Source organism: Colius striatus, chromosome Z (assembly GCF_028858725.1).
Source record: "Colius striatus isolate bColStr4 chromosome Z, bColStr4.1.hap1, whole genome shotgun sequence".
NCBI lineage: Eukaryota > Metazoa > Chordata > Aves > Coliiformes > Coliidae > Colius > Colius striatus.
This window is the reverse complement of record NC_084790.1, coordinates 25,503,915-25,527,390: the sequence shown is the minus strand read 5'-3', so window position 1 is coordinate 25,527,390 and position 23,476 is coordinate 25,503,915. Positions and strand designations below refer to the sequence as shown.

General features: G+C 36.3%; 1 protein-coding gene across 3 annotated transcripts in view; it reads right to left on the bottom strand.

Moving 5' to 3' along the window:
• The window catches only part of SNX2 (sorting nexin 2), a 32,652-nt gene that overhangs the window by 589 nt on the left and 8,587 nt on the right, over positions 1-23,476 (bottom strand). For 2 of the 3 annotated variants that reach the window (XM_062017815.1, XM_062017814.1), the window contains 13 exons: positions 22,778-22,895; positions 14,002-14,165; positions 12,733-12,799; positions 12,478-12,521; positions 12,250-12,391; positions 9,717-9,795; positions 7,302-7,377; positions 5,850-5,963; positions 5,529-5,622; positions 4,662-4,867; positions 3,476-3,619; positions 817-897; positions 637-708 (listed from right to left, as the gene is read on the bottom strand). In XM_062017815.1, the coding sequence (XP_061873799.1) occupies positions 637-708; positions 817-897; positions 3,476-3,619; positions 4,662-4,867; positions 5,529-5,622; positions 5,850-5,963; positions 7,302-7,377; positions 9,717-9,795; positions 12,250-12,391; positions 12,478-12,521; positions 12,733-12,799; positions 14,002-14,165; positions 22,778-22,895 (1,401 nt within the window). The remainder of the gene's footprint in view (positions 1-636; positions 709-816; positions 898-3,475; positions 3,620-4,661; positions 4,868-5,528; positions 5,623-5,849; positions 5,964-7,301; positions 7,378-9,716; positions 9,796-12,249; positions 12,392-12,477; positions 12,522-12,732; positions 12,800-14,001; positions 14,166-22,777; positions 22,896-23,476) is intronic. The other variant, XM_062017816.1, reaches the window with a different exon arrangement.

The following is a 23,476-nucleotide window of genomic DNA, read 5'->3' as shown; positions in this document are numbered from 1 at the left end:
TGAACACAATGCTACAGAGTACAGTTATACAGAATTTGCTTGCAAGATCAGTTTGCTATTCTTACCTCTAAGTGTACCGCTTTTTTGTTTGGTTTTAATTAAACACAGGGGTTATATTCCTGAATGAACAAAAGAAAGACTCCAGACACTCTTTTGGTGATAAGGTCTCCTTCTGCGGTATTTGAAACCCTTGTACTGCTTTGCAATATTTGCAACATTTTATACTCATTAAAAAGGTCAAGAAACATTTAAGTATTCAAGTCTCTTCAATGCTTCTAAGCACGTATTCATTACAATTTATCCAACCAATAACTGGAAAGTATTACTTCCATTTCAGAAGATGACAATACCCTCCACTTCCCCTTATCCGTAAGGGAGCTTCTCTCTTGCTTCCTGGAATTAGGGCTGTGAAAGGCAGCACAGCAAAAGCTGAGGAACTGCAATAATTACATTATTCTCCAATATAGTACACACTCTAGTTATATTTTAGGAAGTGCTATACTTGAAGCATGTCTTTTTTAAACTAACTTATTATGAAACGTATTAAATAGTAACTTGTACAAGACTTAAAATTTAACTAACTTATTATGAAACGTATTAAATAGTAACTTGTACAAGACTTAAAATTTATCTTACCTGCTGTTGTGTTTGCACTAATGACTCTAAGTATTCGATAATAACAGTTTTAAAGTCTTTGACTCGTTCCTTCTGTTAATAGATAAATTATAGCATATTAACCTCTTAACCAATTTGACTTGAAATTTCAACATTATCTAGAAGTACAACTGTAATTTACTTGGACAAAATTATACGTGCCTCAAATCTTCCCACTTCCTTGCGAATGGTTTTGGAGATCTGTTCAAAGTCTTTTTCCCCTTGCTGAACTTTTGTCTCCCACTGGCAAAGCAAAGACATGAAGAGGTTAGACATCATGTTGTTCATTCAGTCTATCAGTGTCTGAACTTTTAGTTTTTTTAGTTTGTTAGTGATAGTCATTCAAGAGCTGAAAAGAACCTGTTTATTTTTTTGTTGTACTTAAGGCAAAGTCTTACAAATAACAATTTTGAAGTAACAATCTGTAAAAGAGGATGTCATCAGATAAGTTAAAACAATGTTAAAAGTTAAAACAATGGTATCTGTAGGGTAATGCTCTCTATAGATGAAATGTATTGCCATTAAGGAAAAGAACATTTAGAAAGAAAACAGGATTGCTAAAGCTTTACCTGTTATTCCATTTAGAAACACCACTACAAAAGAAATCTAAACCCACAAGCTTTTGTGACCACCTGTTCAATCAAATGTGGAAGAGTCTCAAAAGCTAGTTCCCTGAACTTTCCTAACCCCAGAAGAGATTATTAAATCTTCTTCTCTGCCCATAGTCATGTATACAATTATCATATTTCTGTTGCAGATGACAAGCTATTGAGGAGGTGTTTATTTGCTTTCCAGTCAGAATGCATGTTGCTTAAGTAAGTCAAAGCACATGCTTTCCTCTTCAGTGGGAACTGTTTTCATAGAAAGCAGGACTAGAAAAGTCATCCTGCAGGTAAGAAGAGCAAAAAAGGAAAATCAAAAAGTGATGTTGCTCATGCGGTTTTGCCGTATTTAGAGTATGGCATTTATGTAACAGTACATGACACTAGGCTACATTTCTGCTTAGTTTATGGGAAAAGACATCCAACTACACAATAAGAGCTCATCTTTATCTGTGTTACCTTGTAACTGCTTTTACACACCTAAGGTATTCTTAAACTTCAGTTGGCTGTGTAGATACACTTTAAAAAAAGCTATCAGCTTCACAATTCATATAGGTGCAGGCTAACAACTATTGAAAATGCAACTGTATCTGTTCATCTCAAGGTATTAGTCATGGAAGCCAATATATCCAGTTAACACTTATCTTCCTCAGAAAAAGGCAGCAGGCAAGCAATATAGTTCAATATAGCAATCTGTTGGTGCTATTTATTGAGAGTGAAAAGGCCTTACTGGAAAAGGCCTTACTGCCTTTTCAGATACGTATTATGAAGCTATGCAATAAGTCAGAATAGGACATCCTTCACAGATTAACAGCCTGAAGAGTTATCTGAGAACTGAAATGATATAAAACTCACACAAAGAAAAGGTATATATATTAAGACTGCCTGTGCGTGCCTACCACAGCAACTACAGGTACCTGAGACTTGAGAGAAAGCCTCTACAGGTCTAAGGGATACATCATCCCAGTTTCATCATGCCTGAATGCCATGTCCCATATGAATTATCATTGGATAATAGTCTGCCATCTTAGTTTCTGACAAGGAGAAATTTCTACTTATTCACCAAGGTATTTCTAGGACTGTTCTTTGGCCTTCTATCTGCAAAAGGCAACAGTCATGCATGAAACTTAAACTGTGTAGGCTTCCACTTTGCACTTTCTCTGACAGAAGGATTACTATTAAAGAATGCATCAATACTGAACGTATTTCAATGACAGCAACATTCAAATTGTGGGTTTATTAATCATCCAATAATCATCCAATCAAGTTGGAAAAATAAAATTCTTCAAGAACATAATAATTAATTATTTTAATATTGGGACTGAGAAAGTACCATTGAGTATTTCTTGCTACTTCCAATACTCAGGAAGTACTTCTGACAGGGAGTTCTAGCTCAGTTGAACTGTTGATGGATGGGTGACATCAAGAAAGACAATCAGCAACTATGTGGTCATACAAGAGTGACAATAAGTTTTCCCAGTAAAAATGGCCTTTTTTTAAGAAAAAGAAAGCCAAGTTAATGAAAAGCTTCGCATTATATGCAAAATACATTGAAGGGCAGAAGGAATAAAGCAGCATGTGGTTAGTGACTAATGAGGAAGCCAAACAAAGTAACTGCATAAGAGAGCTTGAAATCTGCAATGATGTTCTCCCATTATTTAATAGGAAAATAGAACTAGAATGCATTAATGTTAAATAATTAAGTTGTCCTACCTCTTCAATTTCCTTAGTGAAGCATAATAGAAAAAGTGTATAAATTATGACACTTCAACATGTTAATTACTTTTACTGAAATTACACCATATATACATACGCATATATATGGGTAGGTATGGTGCATAGTTAAGCAAAACACGGGAACAATTCTCCGTTAGTCAACTTAGCTGGATTTTAGGTTTAGAAGCAAAGAGATGCTCCTCTGCCTACCCATGCAATCTGTTAATAGTTAAAAGCATTATTTAATTTGTCCATATTCCCCTCCTCCCATCTCCCAGACTCTGCAAAGACAGTATTAAACTGCCTTACAGATCTTATGATGAGTAACAATTGTGCACATTTAATATTTTAAATAAATTCCTTTTAACAATTTCAGTAAATATGGAAAACAGCAAATGACTAGGTGATTTGTAAATAAAAATGGTATAAAGTAGTGCATTAATGCAGAATGAATGAGTTAATGCAGAAAGTGTGACCTCCGAAATAATGTTTGATAACATTACCTCTTTTATCTCATCTTTAGCTTGCTGCAATTTATCAGGTTTGTTTGCAAGTTGGAGCTTTGCTTCAGCCTCACGTTTTTTTTGTAAAGTGACCTGAGCATCTTGCCACTTCTGCCAGCACTTCATTCGATGATCAAACACACCCTGTAAAGAGAGATTTATTAAACAACAAGAATTGTTAGAGCTGTCTAAATTGAAAAAGTAATTCCAGATAAAACCAAAACAAACATACTCAAAGAAACTTCACTGTGTCTACCATAGCTTTCCTTTGACAGCATGCTTGCAGAGCTCAGTATCTTCCACAAGTAACATGGTATTTGAGAAGACTTTTCAGAGCAGACACCTTAGTGCCCCAAACCGTTTTACGTTCCTTATTCCAGCAAAACACTACCAAAACTACCAATACAAAGTGCTCCATTATGCAAACATTTCCCTAAATGTAGAATCTAGTGAACTTGTCATGCATATGGAATTACAAGCATATTCAGTAATACATTTTTGTTAGCAATGGACTAAGTTACCACAATTAAAGCGTATATACTTAAAAATATTTTATATATTTATATATATATATGTGTGTGTGTGTGTGTGTGTGTGTGTATATATAAAAATAAAAATATGTGTTCACATACACACAGACTCCCAACAACCTAGCAAATTCAAAGATATTTCTCAAGCAAATTTGTAGATATCCCTTCCCATGTCAAAACCTCACTATGCTGTGTGGCAGAACTTACACCAACATTATTTTCATCGTTGAGATGCAGATCCACAAATAGTATTTTTTTTTGTCTACAGGAACTATTTGCTATTTACCAAACCTGGCCAAATCATAAAGATTTCTAAGCACACCTCAAAAATAATTAACCTGAAAAAAACAAGTACAGTATGCTTAGACACAGTTGCGTGTGGTATCCCCAAGTACTGTGCACAATTGGTACCAATTAAAGTAGATGATGTTCCCCATTTACATTTTCCCTTAATATTATTAATCCGTTCCTATTTTTTATCATTGAAATAACTGATCATGGATGCATTCATTTTACTCAGCTAGAATTTCAGGCAAAAACTTAGTCTTAACTGTGTTACAATGCATGTAAGTGCATAAGTTCACCTACCCTAAGTCTAAAAGTTGAGGAATGTGACTTTAAACACAAAAATCAGTATTTTTTCTAGTAGTACTCACTTTCACTGCAGCAATGAGACGAATGTAGTCACCAAGAAGTTCTGAGAACACATAGAAATCAGCAAAAGCTTGTTCCTGATGCAATTGATCTATCTTCTCCTCAACCTCTGCAAGCTGCGACAAAGCTCTAGAGAGAGCAGTGTGGTCCTCGGAGTTACCTAACATGGCAGCACTTTTAGCAAAGGCAGCCGTGTTGGCTGAAAGCTCTGAAATACAGGAGAAGTTAATTTATTACTCAGCAGCATAGGTCAGTGGAGCAGAGACTTCTGCCTTACTTCAATTCTAACTTCACTAACTGAAATAAAGCTTAAGACACATGGAGATCATAATGAAACCACATTTAGAAGAAAAACTGCACAAGAAAGCCTGTCCATCAGTAAATGTTTTGCTGAGCCTGTTAGTGCCATGCCTAACCTGTCTAGCCAAAGACATGGAAAAAACTGTCACTTCAGTATTATGAAAATGTTTATTTCAGAAAAAATGCAAGCCAACAAAACAAAAGCCAAGCCACCTACAGAGCAATTTTAACTAGTCTATAGCATAGTTGTTCCACACAGTTTAAGGGTTTTTTACCACAGAGAGTAATTCTTGACAGTTATGAGAAAGCAATTTAACAATATTTTCACCTACTCTTGCAACTGTAGAGCTGAAAGGTGACCCCGTATCTTAATACAATAAAGAAGTACACAGGTATACAAAAATGTTAGTGCAGCTTAAAAGGTACAATTAGAAGGTTTTTAGTTTAAAATATATTGTGTAACTCTATTCATCAGTTAAAGAGGTCTGATAAACTAAGGTCTTGTTTCATTGCCATTTCCTAAACTGCTAAGAACTTTAGTTCATGCAGCCACATAAAAGTAAAGTTACCTTTTCTGTGGCAGACTAATGCTTCAACACTGGCATGAAGTTTCCTAAGCTGCTGATCCAGATTCTCAAATTGCTGTTGCTTTTCTTCAAACCACTGACAAAAGATGAAAGAGTCAAGCATTACAAATTAGATTACCAACAACATTTCTGGTTTTAAATAAACAAATTATCCAGGTACTGCCAGGGTGGTCAACTGAACCAGCTAAGGATTCAAGACAATAAGCAAATTAATAACCCATTTTCTACTTCTACAGCTTTAAAATGCAATTGTTGAGGCTCATTAATTCATCTCATTATTCAAGCCGAAAAATCAGCTCTTACTGCATCCGATTCATTCATCTTGATTGTCATTTTGTTGACAGCGTCGGCAGCCTTGTTCACCATCCTCAATATTCCTGCTCCGCTCAGAGCCTGAGTGTTAACTGCTCTTGGCAGCTGGAATTGAATGACAAATAAGGGCGAACAGACTAGTTAAAAGGACGGAGGTTTAACTGGGCACAAGGGGGAAAGAAAAGGATATAGTGTTTTCTTTACTTCTATGTGTTTCAATATAGTGGAACCTAATTTCTGATTTACTACTTTTACATTCTCAAGAGGAAAACTTAAAAATATAGACTATTTACTTTTGTTCTACATCTTTACATTTAAATGGAAAAAACCACCCACTTGTCCAAAGTTGTTATGAACTAGACAAAGGTCCTAACTAGCCACCTATACACTACAAACTGCCACTGCACAAAGAGAAAAGCTTAGATTTAAAACAAATTAGATAAAAGAAATACTATAGAACATTTAATTGTCACGCACAATTTGTACCATGTGTTGATTTATAAAGGTTTTTGTGTTTCAATACGGGTCAAATTTCAAAATGTACTTCATATGTATCACGACAAGTGTATATTTGCTTAGGTACTTAGAAATCCCCAAGGGTAAGTAAACAAACTTTAAATTTAATTGAGATCATTATTCAGGCTAGTCTAAATATGCCATACTGGGTGGCCCCTATGTCAGGCCATTTACCCATGATATGATGTTTTGCCTGACAGCAGCATTGACAAATCCACTGTAAGTTATCATATCAATGATGCATTTGTCAGTAGTGAGGTCTTTGCGGCTTATTGTTATAACTAAGATATGGACGTTGGCCAAAAGACAGTTCTGTATTACAGAGAATCTACTGTGCACATTTATGTAGAGAAATTATGTATCTTTAACAATATATTTAATGTTGTGAAAGGTGCCAGATTGATAGCACAAATGACTGAAGTCCTTTAGTAACAAAATACCTAGTCTGGCCAGCAGCATTGCTAGTGTTTTCACATTATCCTACCAATATACCTCAAGCTGGACTCCTAGAGGTAAGACAGCTACTTCTAAGACAGTCTAATTCTTGATCTTTCTTAACAGTTAGTAACAAAAACTATGGATTTTCACTACGTTTGAAGAGCTTCACTCAGAACTGGACAGAACAACTTGGTTGAGAAGTCACTGAACAGCAAATAAGCTTTTGGTCCCTACCACTCCAAGTTTTAACAAAGGTAATGGTGCACCTCTGCCTAAGTAGCCTCTGCCATTCTGTCCCATGAAGGGTAAAATCCAATTTGATTTCATATGAATTTGGAAGACCAGGCCTCAATACAAAGAGAATACATTACTTTGCAAGTTACTACAAGTAAAAGCCAACAGGAGAACGCCTCAATACAAAGAGAATACATTACTTTGCAAGTTACTACAAGTAAAAGCCAACAGGAGAACTTAAAAAAACTTAAATACCTCGGAACTTTCCAAGAACTGTCTTAAATCGGGATCCTGTAACAAGGCTGGGTGTTTTACTGTTCGTTGTAGATACCTATGATTTAAAAAATTTAAATATTAGGTAACAAAACGGATTTAATGCCTGACAGTGTTGAAAAGTGTCCTCCTTCTAAAGAATGGATACAGTGCAGCACACAACCTCCTTTATTATGTAACATGGCTTGAACACTCTTAAAAAACTCACTTCTGAAGAGTCAAATGATAGCTTAGTCTCCATGCCTCTTCAATCCATTGCCTCTCTGCTGACCCTTCAAACCATATTTTCGCATTTTGTCACCTCCCTCTAACAAGCACTTACGCCAAGTCCTACACAGAATTACAAGTTATGACCACTAAGCTGTTGAAACATTCACTGCAGCCTTACGCCACACCACCTGGAACTTCTAACAAAGTAATGCAGTCCCATACCACATAATATAACAACATCCCACGCCAAAGGTGCAGGCAGTGGTTTCTGACACAGTGGTTTATATCACAAACTCCCTAGGGTGGGACTTGATATAACTGTACGTTACACACTAAAAATAATATACTCCCTATTTTCATGACCTGAGTGAAGTCCTCCTCCTCTAGTATCAGCCAATTTACACCTGAAAAAAACCCAAGCCAAGCTCATTTAAACATTCTTGTACAGTGTAATGGACAGTCTTTTTGTTACAGATCATTCCATGTGTCTTATTTTAGAATTTAAGGAAATCTTGGAGACTAATATTGCTTTCCTGACCACGTTTCCCATAGATCTTGGTTCAAAAGAGAGCAAATTGAAGCAGATTTCTTTGTTCTGACTTGCTGGGGAACATGAATGTGTTTTCCTCAGATCTAGGCAAGTGCAAGAGAACTATTGTCTCTAAATTTAATTTGAACACCTTGGTAGGTAGGTAAATTTTTGATGCTGAAAGGAAAAGACTTTCCTTTCTGAAAGAAAAAGCTAAAGTTGGCGTGATGAAAAAGATGCTCCTTGCCACGTAAAATAGTCATAGTCTTTCTGAGAATAATAAATGGAATATATTGTGAAGCCTTCCAAATATTGTCAAAAGCCCTAAGGAGTCTATTCCCCTGTACAGCAGGAGGGCTCTACATACACTAGAAATGCTACACTAGTTTTACTGTTTTAAGAAATAAATGAAAAAGCAGCACTCAAAGCATGCACACAAGCTTGTGAATGAACCTTTTTCTCATCTACTTTGGTTGTTACAAGTAAGCAACCAACCAAGAGGGATAAGTCATCCCTTACTACAAACACAGACTTAAAGTTGTGTAGAAATATCTGTTCAGTTGTCTAAACCCAGTTATTCTAATCCTAGCTGTTATTCCAAGTCTTCATATCTCACCATACCACTCATTTAGCAACAGACTTATATAACTAGAGCATATTTCAGAGTTCCGCTCCAAGAGACAGTAAAACTTCAGTAGCTTCTGGCTGCAATTTTAAGTGGTGGATGTTAAGCCACATGCCAATTTTCAGTAACAGGTGACCAGAACTGAACAACTTATCAGTGTTGTGAGGTTCAGCATAATATCAGATGTTATTAGGAAATGGAAATATATTAGCAATGGGATTCTTAAGAAATTTTTTTGTTGAGATTGGCTTTAGAGCTCCAGAAGTTTTAGAGCTTAATACATCAACTGTTAAATAATTCTTTCAACGTACAATCTACCACGTTTGACTTTTTCTAATTTTCTAGTTTAACTGAAAAAGTTATATGGTGTATTGTTCTCAAATGATCCAGCCGCATCATAGCAATGGGCATATTATAAAACCATACAATAATTAGGGCAGTAGAACTTACACAAGTAGACTAGTTGATTTCTAAAGACATTACTAGCCATGTCATCAGGGGGAAGTGATGCAGTATATCAATGACAGTACCCTTCCACAGCAAAGATACTTGAACAGTTTAAGTTGTACACCAGTGCTGGGAGACAGATCCAATACCTCTTACGGCAAAATTCAGCTAGTCACATCAATGTACTGCAAGTCATCAGAAGACCATTTTACTTCACAGTGACTAAAAGTCTCTTTCACCCATCTTCTGATTTTCTGTGAAACATATACTGCTGAATTGCATTAATTCCTTAACACTAAAATGCCAACATAAGCTGATAAACTAAGTTTTACTTTCCAAATCTTGAAATCTTAATTTTAAGCACCAACCAGTTTGAAATGAGTTAGCTATATTCCTCTCTATAAGTAAGGCTACACTTCTCATTATAAATTTGAATTATTCCATTTCTACACAAAAATTTGGCAGCTACATACAGCCTCCAGAATCCACCTAAACACATGTGACCCAGAGTCCAATTACAGAGCCCACATAGTATATTACAACTCATTCTGAAGCTAAAAAAATTTTAGTCAGATACATACATTACCTTTCTAGAGCTGCTCTTCTTTTCTCTACAAATTCAGTAGATGAAGAATCCTCCTTGCCTACTTTAACCTTGGTCATGCCTTTGAAGAAAATGGAATCATAATGACTTTATTATAAATAAATTGTTATCGTAACTGATGTGTCAAATTACAATGAAAACTACTACACTTCTAGGTCCTTCTAGATCAACAGTTCCCAAAGTTGTTCCTCACTCAATCTCCCTTCTGGTACTAAAAGTTTCACATAGCAACCAATGCAGGGGACAAACAGCACCATTAGAGGAACAAAGAAAGACCCTTAACCTCTTAGTGACGCTTTAGTTTTTCCCTTCTCTGTAACATAATGAAAATAAATCTGATTGAATTTTTTTTTTTCAAATGGTATATACTACAGTGTAAGGTAACTGTAAATGCACAAAGTTACCTGAAAAATCGAATATTTCTTTAAATACAAGGATTAAAAGTATGCCAACAAAGGTGAGGTAATTCACATGCCTCATCTTTTTCTATTAGAGTACTACTAGTCAACAATATTTCACTGCAGAAAGCATGAAATGCTGTGGTTTAATACAGAAAACCCTTCACATTTCAGAGTAAGACAAGTCCATGGGGAAAAAAATGACTATGTAATCAAATTACCAGTATGAGGAATGCCTAACCTGTGATATTAACGTTTATTTTATTTCTAGATATGCTGTCAGGTTTCTTTCTCTGCTAATACAAGACCACTTAAATACAAGTGTAAAGACAGTTTATGTAGCTCAACGCTTCACATGAAATGACTTTGTATTTTCTTAACATCAGAAAATGCTATTTTCCAATATACATATATAAGTAGTGAGGCACTTTGGATGAATGTCCAACTGCTGTTCACCAATTACTTTGTTTAATCCTGTTGTTCCACAGTCAGTAACTGACCTTCTGGCTAAGGTCTGAAATGCCAACCTCCTTCACCTGTCACCAAAATAAATTAAAACGCCAGGCATCATTAGCAGTCTAACAGACTGAGCAGACTAAGAACACTTCTATAATACACACTGCATAACACTGAGTGTACAATATTTCATATTAAGATTTTAAAAATAAACGTGTGTGACGTAAGCACAATATGTAATCTTTCTGCTGTTTTGTCAGCTCTCTGCTTTAAGATGCCTCATGTCTAGAATCCCTTATTTTGTCCAGAATTAGAAATGTACAGGCTATGTATTTTCAGACACAATGAGATACTACCAGTGCACTGAAGTTTGAAGTGGGAATTTCATGCTCTATCCACTTACCTGTAGCTTAACAAGCATTTTATACAAGGAAATGAAATGATAGCCAGTGTTTGCTTACACTGCAGTATTTCCCATAATTTTACACACTTCCAGGTTTATCAATATTTATGGTGGTTTTGTACAAGTGGTATCTCAAAACCCATCCAAGTTTTACCTTAATAATGAATTTTAATACAACGCAAGTCCTACATTTCCATGTAACTGCACACTGTCATAAAGGCCTTAAAAATTTTACCATGCAAAGGACTTGACTAGAAGTCTCATTCCATCTTTGTATGTCTTGTTAGCATTCGTAAATAAACTTATGTTTATAACATCAAAAATCAGTTATTACGAATCACACATCACTTTCAAGAACTACCAAAAATTCAGATAAAACTTTCAATGTTTGAAAAATGCAATGCTTTCCACAGAACTAAAAATGTGATTTTGCCAAGCATTCTGCTGCTCAACTCTATCCAGTCTGCCTCTTCCTACGTACAGGAAAAGCTGCTGCTCTGATTAGCTCTACAAACTAAAATACTTCAAAGAAGTCCTGCAATTCCCTACATTATCATGCAGCATTCTAGATTCAAATCACTTTTTTGTACAGAAAATAATTCAACAGGTTTAACAGATTTTCAATATTTAGTTATTTTTAAAGAACTTCTACTACTTAGAGCTCTTTAAACTGAAGTTGCTTCAGTGTGTCAGGCATGCTTCTTAGTTCATGGAGAACAAATCTGATCCTTCAATGCATTCATGAAGACTAAAATCACTCAGAAGTGTTTTCTGAATTAGAACTTTTCAGAATTAATTGGAGGTTTTAGCATTCACCATGACCTAAAGAAACAGACTAAAATGTTAGAGAGGTGGAGTATATATGAAGCTCTGTATGTTGCAGGCAACTGATAACCGCATAAGTTAAAAATAAAACTTTCATTTAACATCTTTGTTTTGATAGACTAATCAGCTCTTGAAGCACAACAGTGAAGAAAGAATGAAGATAAGAAACAGAAAACCATGTTTTAAGACAAATGCCCTTCTTATTAGCAATGTTGGCCTGAGCTAGAAAGAGAGTCTTTCAAAATTAACCTGAACTTTTTAAAAAGACAAAACATCAGGAATATTTAATACTTTGAGGCACCTGATAAGCAGCAAGTAGTATTTGTGCAGAAGAGTATTTATTTTGCAGGTCCAACAGGTATTAAAATACTTAATTTATATCACAGTACTTAAATGACACGCTTAAGTTCAACCCTACAGGATATACACTTACCTACAATACTTTTTTCTGGAGCTGGAGGCACAATGTAACCAATATGCATGTACTTTGTTGCTAATTTGCTGTGCAAGCCAAGAAAATCACTGAATCTTCTTTTAACAGAGAATTCATTTTTGTGGAACATAGCAAGTGATGTCTTAAAAAAAATAAAAAGAAGAATTACTGATCCATCCATTCAACTATGATACAAAGTCATATGCAAGTATTTGTTGCACTAGTTACCTTTGTTGTTACTCTGTATGCCATATAAGCATTCATGCCATCTCCTGTAAGAAAATTAAGATATTTATCCTAAGGCAAGTGATTTTAATTCCTCCACACACTTTTTGTTCCAAAATATTAATTAAATGGAAAGCTATTTATTTACTAAAAACTGTCAAAACATAACTGAATAAGAAACCATGCTAAAAATCTCAGAATAGTCTTCAAGGGGTAAGACAGTCTACCACTGGATTTACTAGGGCTCAAGGAACTTACCAACTTTCTCTGGGTCTGATACATTGATTTCTATATCAAACAGATCTCCGTTTGCTTCCTCTTCAATCTAGGAAAAAGATGCCGTATTTCAGAAGCTAATGTGCATTGATATTATGTACAAAGGAAGGAGGACAAAAATCCTGCTGTTTGCATAAAGAGCCTTTCAAGACTCACCATCCAACATACATAATTGCTAACATTGACTATGACTGCAACACAGCTCATGTGGTGGACTAGGAGGTATTAAGGTTTATGGTTGGATCCAATGATCTTAAAGCTCTTTTACAACTTAAATGTTTCTATGATTTTAGTATGGCAGCCTTTCTCAGGACTTGTTGGCCTCAAAATTTTAGTATGATCACTGTGTGACTTACAATGTCAGCAGATACTACGGTTCAAAAACTACTCTCATTTGCAATGCTTCCGTATGTCTCTAGTCAAAGGACTTAACAGTCTTTTTTACTTACAATATCTGCGGTAGAAAATCTTGGGAATGGAAAAGTTACAGAGAATTTTCTGATACTTGCCAGAGCACCAATCATGCAGAATTTTGTAATCTTTCATGTAATATATATAAATTTGTTAAAAACAAAGATTTTAGGAAACACCATGGCAGGTGGGATAGTGCATGAAGGATGAAGGTGGGAAAAAATTAGAATAAAATGACTTCTTGTGGTATCTGGGGAAGCAGTCAGATATTCAAGTCACAGTAAGTCTTGTTTGCAAACTCATTTAGCATAGGTACTGTCTAGTAAGACAACACTCCAGAATGAATGGTATTTGGTAACGTCCAGGCTTTGAATGGAACAACACATGTAAACAGCAACGTTAAAACTACCATTAGCCTAAACCCTTTGCTAGCATGCAGGATAACAGTGAAAACTATCTCCTCCATTTCCCCATTAACAACAACTTCAGAAATTCAAGATGAAATCTGTAACATGCTAGGAAAAGTTACGCTACATCATTAACATTTCACCTGTATCCAGTTCACAGCTTGAACCTACATGCACTTTTACAATATCTGATCTGAAGGAATGGTCCTCTAACTACACATCTCCAATCTAATCACCAAAGTAATGAATTCTTGTGCCATTTCATGAGTCAAATTCACACTAAGCTTAATATGCAAGATGAAAAGAATCAAGTTTCTTTTACATAATTACCCTTAGCAAAGGATAATCCCATGAGTCTACATTTTGGAACCACTATTTTATAAGAAGAAAAAAAATAAACAAATGACTTCTATAATTTAAGTTTACTGCATACCTCTTCTCTGGATCTATCAAAAATCACAGGGGTTGTCACACTTTTCGATTCCATCCTGGGAGCTACTAATGTAGTAGGTGTTACAGGAGTGACCGCAGGAGTAGGTTTTGGTGAAAGTATTGGATCCCTCTCTGGACTGTCCAATGAAACTTCTTCTGTTGCTTCTAGATAAATATTTTTGGGTTATATATTTTTGTGCATCATAAAGGTTACAAACACGCATACTAACAAATGACTATATAGAAGTTTAATAAGATCATCTGTAAGTCTTTGTAATCATTTGTGCCAGACCTCTTTCAATACACAACTAAGACTAGATGTGACATTTGAGCTTGCAGTGCATAATGGGTTAAAGTAAGATTAATATTGCGCTTTATTTTTTTAACATATTGTGAAATAAAGAGTCTTAAAGCAGCCACAAGTGATTAAGTAATTTCTTTCTGCATGAGATAGTGTGAAAACTACTAATTTGGGGTTTTTAGCACACAAGCAGCTCTTTTTCAGCATCTGTACCAATTCTAGGTTTTGCACTCCGAAAAACAGCTGATTAGTCATATGCTCTGAAACTGAGTAGACCTAGTCATGTGTTAAATGAAGTTACACAACCATAACACACCCCCTTCCTCCCCTGACTAAAGCCCACAACCTGTAAAACAGAAGTGAGACATTCTGACTAGTAAGATTAACTATCTTTAGTGTCTATCTATCTTCTATCTCTTTGGGGCTTAAAACAGTTCACTAGAAAAATGAGTACCTTCTTCAGTCTGTAGATAGATGAACTATCTTTAAAAAGGATGTCAATCTCTGCTCCACAAATCCCATGTGCTTTACTCCACTAACTGGTTTTGACCACTGGCAAACTACACACTTCCTGGGTATACAGAAGCTCCTGTTTAAACAACTAATGCTGTGGTTCTTGCTATATGGGTATTTTAAGAATATTAGTTCCTTAAAAGATAAAATTGAGCACAGAACAGTCATTCGATACCACAGTTGACTTCACAACTGATCGCAAGCCATGTTACTAATTAGACTTCCACAAGTACTTTACCAAGCAGGTTAAAAGGCACTAAACCAGATCCACTCCAAGTTATACAAAGTTACCAAGAGAGTTTACTACCCAAGTTGGAAAAGACCTGTGCTTCCAGCTTCTGTCTAAATGAACCCCTGAATTTTCAAAAGAAAATATGCCTTCTTTCTTCTAAACTTTTTGAAGTCTGGTGCATAAAATGACTAGAACTACTCCTTGGTTAAGAAAAGAGGAGTTTTAAAGATCAGATCTACTTTAAAATTTGTGAAACAGTTACACTGTATGTAAAAAAAGTCTTTTTTGTCCCACACAGGACTGTTTATTTCTCCAGAACAGCCTGGAGAAATACATTCCACGAGCAATGTAAAAATAGAACTAGAACTAGCACCCAATGAAGCATATAATTTATTACTGCAAAAGGTAATATCATATTTCATAATCAATATATCAAAACCACTCATCCCTGCTGCCACTTGGGAATATTCTGTTAGTCAATTCTGTTTCCCATTCTTCTGCAACACTTTTTTTGCCAGTCCTTGATATTTTCCATAAATTAAAGAAAAATCACGCTTCTGTATATCAAAGATGAAATTACTGTGGGCCTAAATTTTGTCTGATACTGAAGGTCAATAAATGCAAAAATAAACTTCAAGGTCACTATGCCATAACCTGGTGCAAAACAGATGCTCATTCCAGCTTGAAGCTCACAAAATATGCTGTCTTCAATTTAGTTTGGATTGTATCACAGAATTGCTGAGTTTGGAAAGGACCTCTGCAGTTGATCTAGTCTAATCCCTCTGCTCAAATAGGGTCAAGTAGAGCAGACTGCCTCTAGACCACATCCAGATGGGTTTTCTGCATCTCCAAGGATAGAGAATACACTTCCCCCTTGGACAACCTGTGCCAGTGCTTGACCACTCTCATCATTAAAAAACACAAAACAATGTTTTTTCCATATGTATTGTCTATCTGTACTTCAGTTTCTGCCCACTGTCTTGTCCTGTCAGTGCACAGCCCTAGAGAAGTCTGGCTTCATTTTCTCCGCTCCTTCCCATCAGGTGCTTACAGATATTGTAGTATTCTCCAGAAGTCTGCTCTTCACTAGGCTCATCAGACCTACCTCTCTCAGTCTCTACATCTATGTTGTATACCTTATGCTCATCATCTTCATGGCCCTGCACTGGACCGAGTCTCTCTCTCTCATACTGGGTAGCTCTGACTTGGACTTCGCACTCCAGCTGTGGCCGCACGAGGGCTCAGCAGAGAGCAACCATCACCTCACTTAACCTGCTGCTAAACTTAAAAGCAAGTACCTTTTTCTAGTCTCCATTTTTAATATGAACAAATATTATCTAAAAGCTTTCTTTGACAAGATTTATTTTCCTACCATTGCTTTATTCTTACTGATAACCCTTCTGAAGAATCCTGCTGATGCTTCCTGCTTCAAATACTACAGGAAGAATACTGCACCTTAAACTAATAAAGAACATTAATTCAAAACCTCAGTTCATGTGGGAAGTCATGCTGAGGGAAGTGGAAAATAAAAGCTTTTACATTATAGCTCTCTGGTGGTGAACAGCATTCAATATATATGTGTTATACAAATAGCTTCCACAGGAAAAAAACATACACGTATGTAATGTAAGATGTTATAAACTGAATATGATATAACATCAAGTAAAAAAAATAGGAAAAAACCCATTCTGCCTTTGTCTATCACCAGCTATACTCTAGAATGTGTGTTTGGAAAAAAAAATCATTAAATCCCACTAAATATTTCTCTGTACCTTCAAAGTTTAGACAGGCTTATAAAACAAGTCATGAAACAATTCAAAACACACAGACTTTTAACTTTCATCAGCTGTGAAAACATTCCCGTTACTGTATGACTTCAATAAAAAAGTGTGAATTCAATACAACAAACTAGCAAGGTTAATAGATGAAGAAGCAGCACACTTCTTCCAAGCACTCCTCTTTTTCAAACTTGTATCCGCACACTCTTTGGTATCATTAACTGATCTAAGCTGCGTATCACATGAAATTCAATTACCTACCTGCTACTGTTCCACTGCTAGCTGAAGCTACTGCTAAGCTGGTGCATTATTTCTGCAAAAGAGAAATCTGCAGGAACAAGCAACTGGAAAGGCAAGGTTTCCTTTCAACAGGACCAGCAACATTAAGACTTCGTCCACGCTAGTATTTCTCAAAGACGTGTGATATCAGATTGGATGAGTATGAGTGCTGCCTACTCATCCTCCTTTCTTTCTCCTGAAGGAACTTACTCATAGAAAATTGTATCTGTTCGTTTGACAGCAGTAGGTCAGTTCTTTTAGGAAGAAGAAAGGAGAACTTATGCCATCCTCCCTCTTGTTAAATTTTTGTATGCATCTCTAACATCACGTAAATCTAGAAAAGTAATATGGAAAAGAGTGGAAGGGATGATAAGTCAGAGACTAGAGACAAGGATGATGTATTTTCATTTAAAACAAAATATTAAAAAATTCTCAAGGGAAAAAGAACCACTAACCTTATATAACAGCAACAGACTCTCCCTAGCTTTTTCCACATGCCTCCCCCTGCTCAAAAAGAATCCTTGAGTAAGGACCTTTGAGTAAGGTGAAGACCTGTTTCCCGAGAAATAGATTTTTTCTGAAAAACTCTGGCATTTTTGCTGCTTACACACATTCTTTAAGAAATCTGATGACACAGTCCAGAATAAAAAGTTTCATTGACAATTCTTATTTGTGGTGGGTTTTTTTCATGGCAAGATGAATTTGACACATTTCAGAGGAGAAGCTATGGCACTTCCAGAAACATTTTTTCTGTTTATTAACTTAGATTTTTCTCTGAACACTGACGTATTAGGTTGTGGTTCTGTGGTGTGGTTTTTTGCCTGTTTTTTAAATAAGAAATTTGCATCAGTATTTGCACGCAAAATGAAATCTAGATGTTTTGGCTTTCCTGTGAAGTTCTCAAAACCATAAGCTGTTCTTGCATTGAGACAATCGGTCTGCCTAACTTTCAAATGTTTACATCAGCTATGGTAGTTACCAGGATGTATTAAGCACTCCCACCAATCTAATGCTGTAAGTCTTCTACACATACATACCTACTTTATAATCTATAACCAGTCTTTGTTATGGATCAGTGTCAAGACACCTAGCTCCAAAAGAAAATGAAAACATCTCATCTTGCTTCGGAAGACAACTATTTGTGCTTAATCAACATTCTCTACCAGCACTCAAGTATAGGCCTTCATCTCAGCATTAGGTAATTCTTGCATCCTTACTTACCACCACCAGTATTTCTGAAACATCACCTTAGAAAGTGCAAGTTTGCAAGTCCTCACTAGCAACTCACTTCACCTGAGCAAGTTATATTTACTGGTCACACTTGTAAATGTCAAATCTCTAAATATTCTGATATGGCTTGAATGTTTAAATTGGCTTACTAGTATCTTTGAAAATGTACTCAAATTATCACAAAAATGTCAAAGCAAACCAAAGTAAAAACTGTTGTCCAGAACATAGGACAAGGTACTAAAAAAAGGCTGCTACATGCAGTTGTAGCAGTACTTCAGAGACATGTCCTAACAGAATTGATCAGGAGAATTCCTATACCTAAGTCATTGCCCATGACCCTTACTGTTATATCAGAAGTGCTAAGGAGAATCTTAACGAGAACAGGAATAGTTTTAACACAATGGCCAGCCACTAATAAGGCCTTCTTCTGACTTCAAAACTGTTCACTTGCTTTTTTGCATTTGTTTCTTGCAGAAAATACCTAGAACTGAACAATCAGCTTCTAAAAAGCAACAAGGCATCTGCACTGAACTCTTTTGATCGGATGCATCACATGACAACAGCCTGATGGACACCAGGATCTAGAAAATTTAGTTGTTCATCTGGGCTTAAAGCACATGTCTTGTCCATACACAAAACTTCAGGCCAACATTCATAGAACCATAGAATGATAGGGTTGCAAAGGATCTTTAAAGATCATTTAGTCCAATCTCCCTGACAAAGCAGATCCACCTAGATCAGGTCACACAGGAACATGTCCAGGCGGGTCTTGAAGACTTCCAAGGAAGGAGATTCCACACCCTCCCTGGCCAGCCTGTTCCACTGCTCCGTCACCCTCACAGTAAAATATTTTTTTCTTATGTTTAAATAGAACTTTTTGTGTTGCAGCTTCATCCCATTAACCCTTGTCCTGTTGCTTGCTACAATAGAACAAAGGGATGTCGCAACCTCCTGACACCCACCTTTTAGATATTTGTAAATATTAATGAGATTCCCCCCTCAGAATCCTCTTTTCTAGACTAAACAACCCCAGTTCCCACAGTCTTTCCTCGTATGAAAGATGTTCCAGTCCCCTGATCATCTTGGTGGCCCTGTGCTGGACTCTCTCCAGCACTTCCCTGTCCCTCTTGAGCTTGACACAGGACTCCAGATGAGGCCTCACCAGGGCAGAGTAGAGGGGGAGAAGAACCTCCCTTGACCTGTTGGTCACACTTTTCTTGATGCATTCCAGGATGCCACTGGCCTTCTTGGCCATGAGGGCACATTGCTGGCTCATGGTTAGTTTATTATCAATCAAGACTCCCAAGTCTCTCTCTGTGGAGCTGCTCTCCAGCAGGTCAATCCCCAGCCTGTACTGGTGCATGGGGTTGTTCCTCCCCAGTACAGGACTCTGCCCTCTGCCCTTGCCCTCATGAGGTTCCTCTCTGCCCAACTCTCAGGCTGGTCAAGATCCCACTGAATGGCAGCACAGCCTTCTGGGGAATCAGCCAGTCCTCCCAGTTTGGGATCATCAGCCAACTTGCTGAGGGTACACTCTGTCCCCTCATCCAGGTCATTGATGAAGATGTTGAACAAGACTGGCCCCAGAACCGATCCCTGTGGAACTCCACTGACCACAGGCCTCCAACACAATTCTGTGCCACTCACCACCATCCTCTAGGTTCTGTCATTCAGCCAGTTCTCATTCCACCTCACTGTCCACTCATCTAAGCCACATTGTCTGAGATTTCTGACAAGGATGATGTGAGAGACAGTGTCAAAAGCCATGGAAGTCTAATTCAGTATCTAGGTCTTTACAGTAGCAGCTTATGGACCAATAGGTCTTAAGACATACCCCAAATACTCTTAACACTACCTGTTTTAGATTCCACATGGAAGAATTACTTTATTTTACCTTGTAGAACTATTTTTTTACCAAATAATCAACATACTGACTTTTATTCTAAGGGTGAAAGTTGTTAAGTGGGTTTAGAAAGACAGTTCACGTTTTTACAGAACAAAGAACAACAATACTAATGAATTCAAGAGCATAATTTACTGCTCTCCAATGACAGCTGTAATACTGATTTTCTTCCACCTTTGAAAACCAGTTTTAACAGTTCACTTATGAGCCAACAGAGACGAGGTAATGAATAACGAAACCATTTTATTTTATTTTATTGTGTAGCTATAGCATTGTTGCAGAAACACATTAGCAAATAGGTTTTAAGTATAGACCAAAGAAAGTCTAAAAAAATCCCAGATCCTGGACTGCAATAAAACACTACAGGAAATCATATAATTTGCTCTCCCTCACCTCCTTTTCCATTAGGTTGCACTATTATATGAAATAATGACAAGATCCATCAAGCCTACAGTAGCTAAAGAGGCATATCATCAGATTTTCTACAAAAGTCTGCAGAACTAGAATTGTTTATATCCCCAAAGTGTTAGTCCCTCCTTTCAGAAGCTACCCATAGGGTTTTTTCCCACTTGCATTTTATAAGGTCTACCAATTCAATATGAAGGAACAATGGAAGTTAGAAAGCTGTGAAACTTCATTCTCTTCCTCTCCTCTACCATTTCTATATAAGCTCTGCCAAGATAGGTCTCTCTGGGATTTCAGCATATTAAAGAAAAAAATCAAACGAAACCCAGTCACAGGAGCTTGTAAATTAAGTCCTGCTTTCATAGAAAGTCAGGCTTAGGCAATCAGGCTCAAAGCAAGCAAACAGGTATCTCATGTTGCCTGCTCACATTGTTTCTATTCATTGCAAATGGATAAATATCACTGTCTAAGAAAACTGTCCTAAGAAAGAAAAAAATTGTTGTATATGTGAGTGCACATATATGTGTGTGTATATGTGAGTGCCTGTGCTGACAGTGACACAAAGACAGAAGTTCATCACCACAGTACAACCAGATTTCCTGCTTAGAACAGGATACTGTGAAAGATATCATATCTGTCTTAGCCTCCATAAATCACTCTTGTTTTTTCCCCTCATACTTAAGCGTTTGCACAAGTCTTAGTCTGTACAGAAATGGATGTTTTAAAGACCAGTCTTAGATGTGTTACATGTGTAGTATATTAGATGCTTTTAGCTCAGTGCTGCACACATTTAAGAGAACATCTTCCTTAGCAAAACTCAAACTCATTAAATGAGTTCTGTGTGTTTTCCTCACAGCATTAATTTCAGCTGAAACAATCTCATTGATTGTTCCTTCTGTTTGATTCCCCCTCAATGTTTACTCCAGCAACCTCTTTTCTTAATATTATCCAAAGGAGAACTGTGTGTCCTAAAATGTTTGTTCCAGATGGCTCCATGGTTATAAAAAGCCAGCTTTATATACTAAAGCTAAATAACCAAATTACTACTAGTACTAGAAAGCTTCATTGTTAAAGCACTTCTGGTACTAACATCATTTCTGTATTCTTTATTCTCTTTTTCTCTTGGAACACTTTCAAGAGAATTAGTAAACTATTCAATATATTCTCACAGAATATAAGCAAGTGGTGAGCAAATACAAGTTCAAATATATGCAAATATAAACTTAACAAGTTCAGAACAATAGTAATGGGTATGTCTATAAATGTACCTATACAAAATAGCCCAGAATTGAAGGCTATAAAATTTCTTGTCAAATGATTACACCAGGGAAGCAATGAATACAAGGACTGTATTTGAAGCAAACTGCCAACTCACTCAATATGTAGCTATAGGAAAAGTGTTAGTATGGAGAAGCATCACTCAGAACCATTTTTTTACATAATATACCTCAAATATTACATTTTTTTTACTGAAGAATTAATGCTCCTACATCTGTAACTGACAGCAATCACAGTTCATATTAGGATAGTCAAAAACCAACACCAAAGTAGTGACTGATTAATCAAGCATTAGAAATGTGTTGTTTATTGACCAATAATTTATCAGAACTTTCACACACATCTTTCTCCAAAACACGCAGTTTTGCCAAGTATCAGCAACAGAAACACACACTAGTGAAATCACAAAATTGGTTCCATATGCCAGTTTGTTACCTTTTCAATGTAACACTCAAGAAAAACAAAATACTCTCCAGCTTGCAATACAATCTGACTTACCTTCCTTTATGATTGGTAGGAGGACTGGGACAGCTTATGTATCATTATTTAGTAGAAAAGGATACAACTTAGGTAATATTTTTTTTACACACAAACAGATTTTAATATTTTTAATTACATAATGATAAATACTGTCATTACTGCCAGCAGGACTTGTTACTAAGCAGCTAACACTGCCACACTATGCACTGACAATACAAGCCACTGAGAAACTTGTATTTAGTAGCAAACTTCACTAATGTTATAAAGTACCATATGAAAAAAAACTCTACATCATTGTCCAAACTGCTTAAGAGGTTAACCCACCTCCTCAGAAAGCACAAAAGCAAACGAGTTTATGCATGTTAGAAGAACAATTACCAGCAAACAGATCTTCTCTGTCATCATCTAGCATAATTTCTGCAGGCTTTGGACCATTGGAGTTTGTGCTGAGGTCTTCTGCAGGCAGACTTGCTGGCTCTGGAGATGAAGGACTTGACTGTTTAAAAATTAAAAGTGAAATAATTAGCAAAGAATTAGTTGTCATGTGTCAGTATAGAAGAATTATTGCACCAAACATTCTTTCATTGCAAGGAAACAAGACAAGGTGTACAAAAAGGAAACCCTGTCAGCTATTTCCATTTCCTAGGATGATAACAATGAACAAAGGATATGAGCCTAGTCAATAGCTCTTTTCATTTCTTTATCAAAGAGAAAAAAAAAAAAAGTCATCTTTTTCTTGAGGTTTAATCAACATTAAACTATAGCTGCTACAGAATTATCTAGAATAAGTTTATTAGTACGGCTGCATGTAATTCGATTATTAAATTCATTTTGGAAAGTCTTGGATTTGTTCACAGAAAAAATTAATAAAGAAATCTTCAAGAGCTCATAAACCACATTTTACTCTTTGAAGTAAAAGAATGTGTTAATGCCATCTAAACAATTCAAGGCTGCTTATGACCATAAGAAACTTTTATAGCTTTACAAAAGCTTTGAATTTAGGTATTATTGCCACATAGTGTCATATTGTACTGTACATGCGAGACAAATTTGCCATAGATACAGTTCCTTTAAATC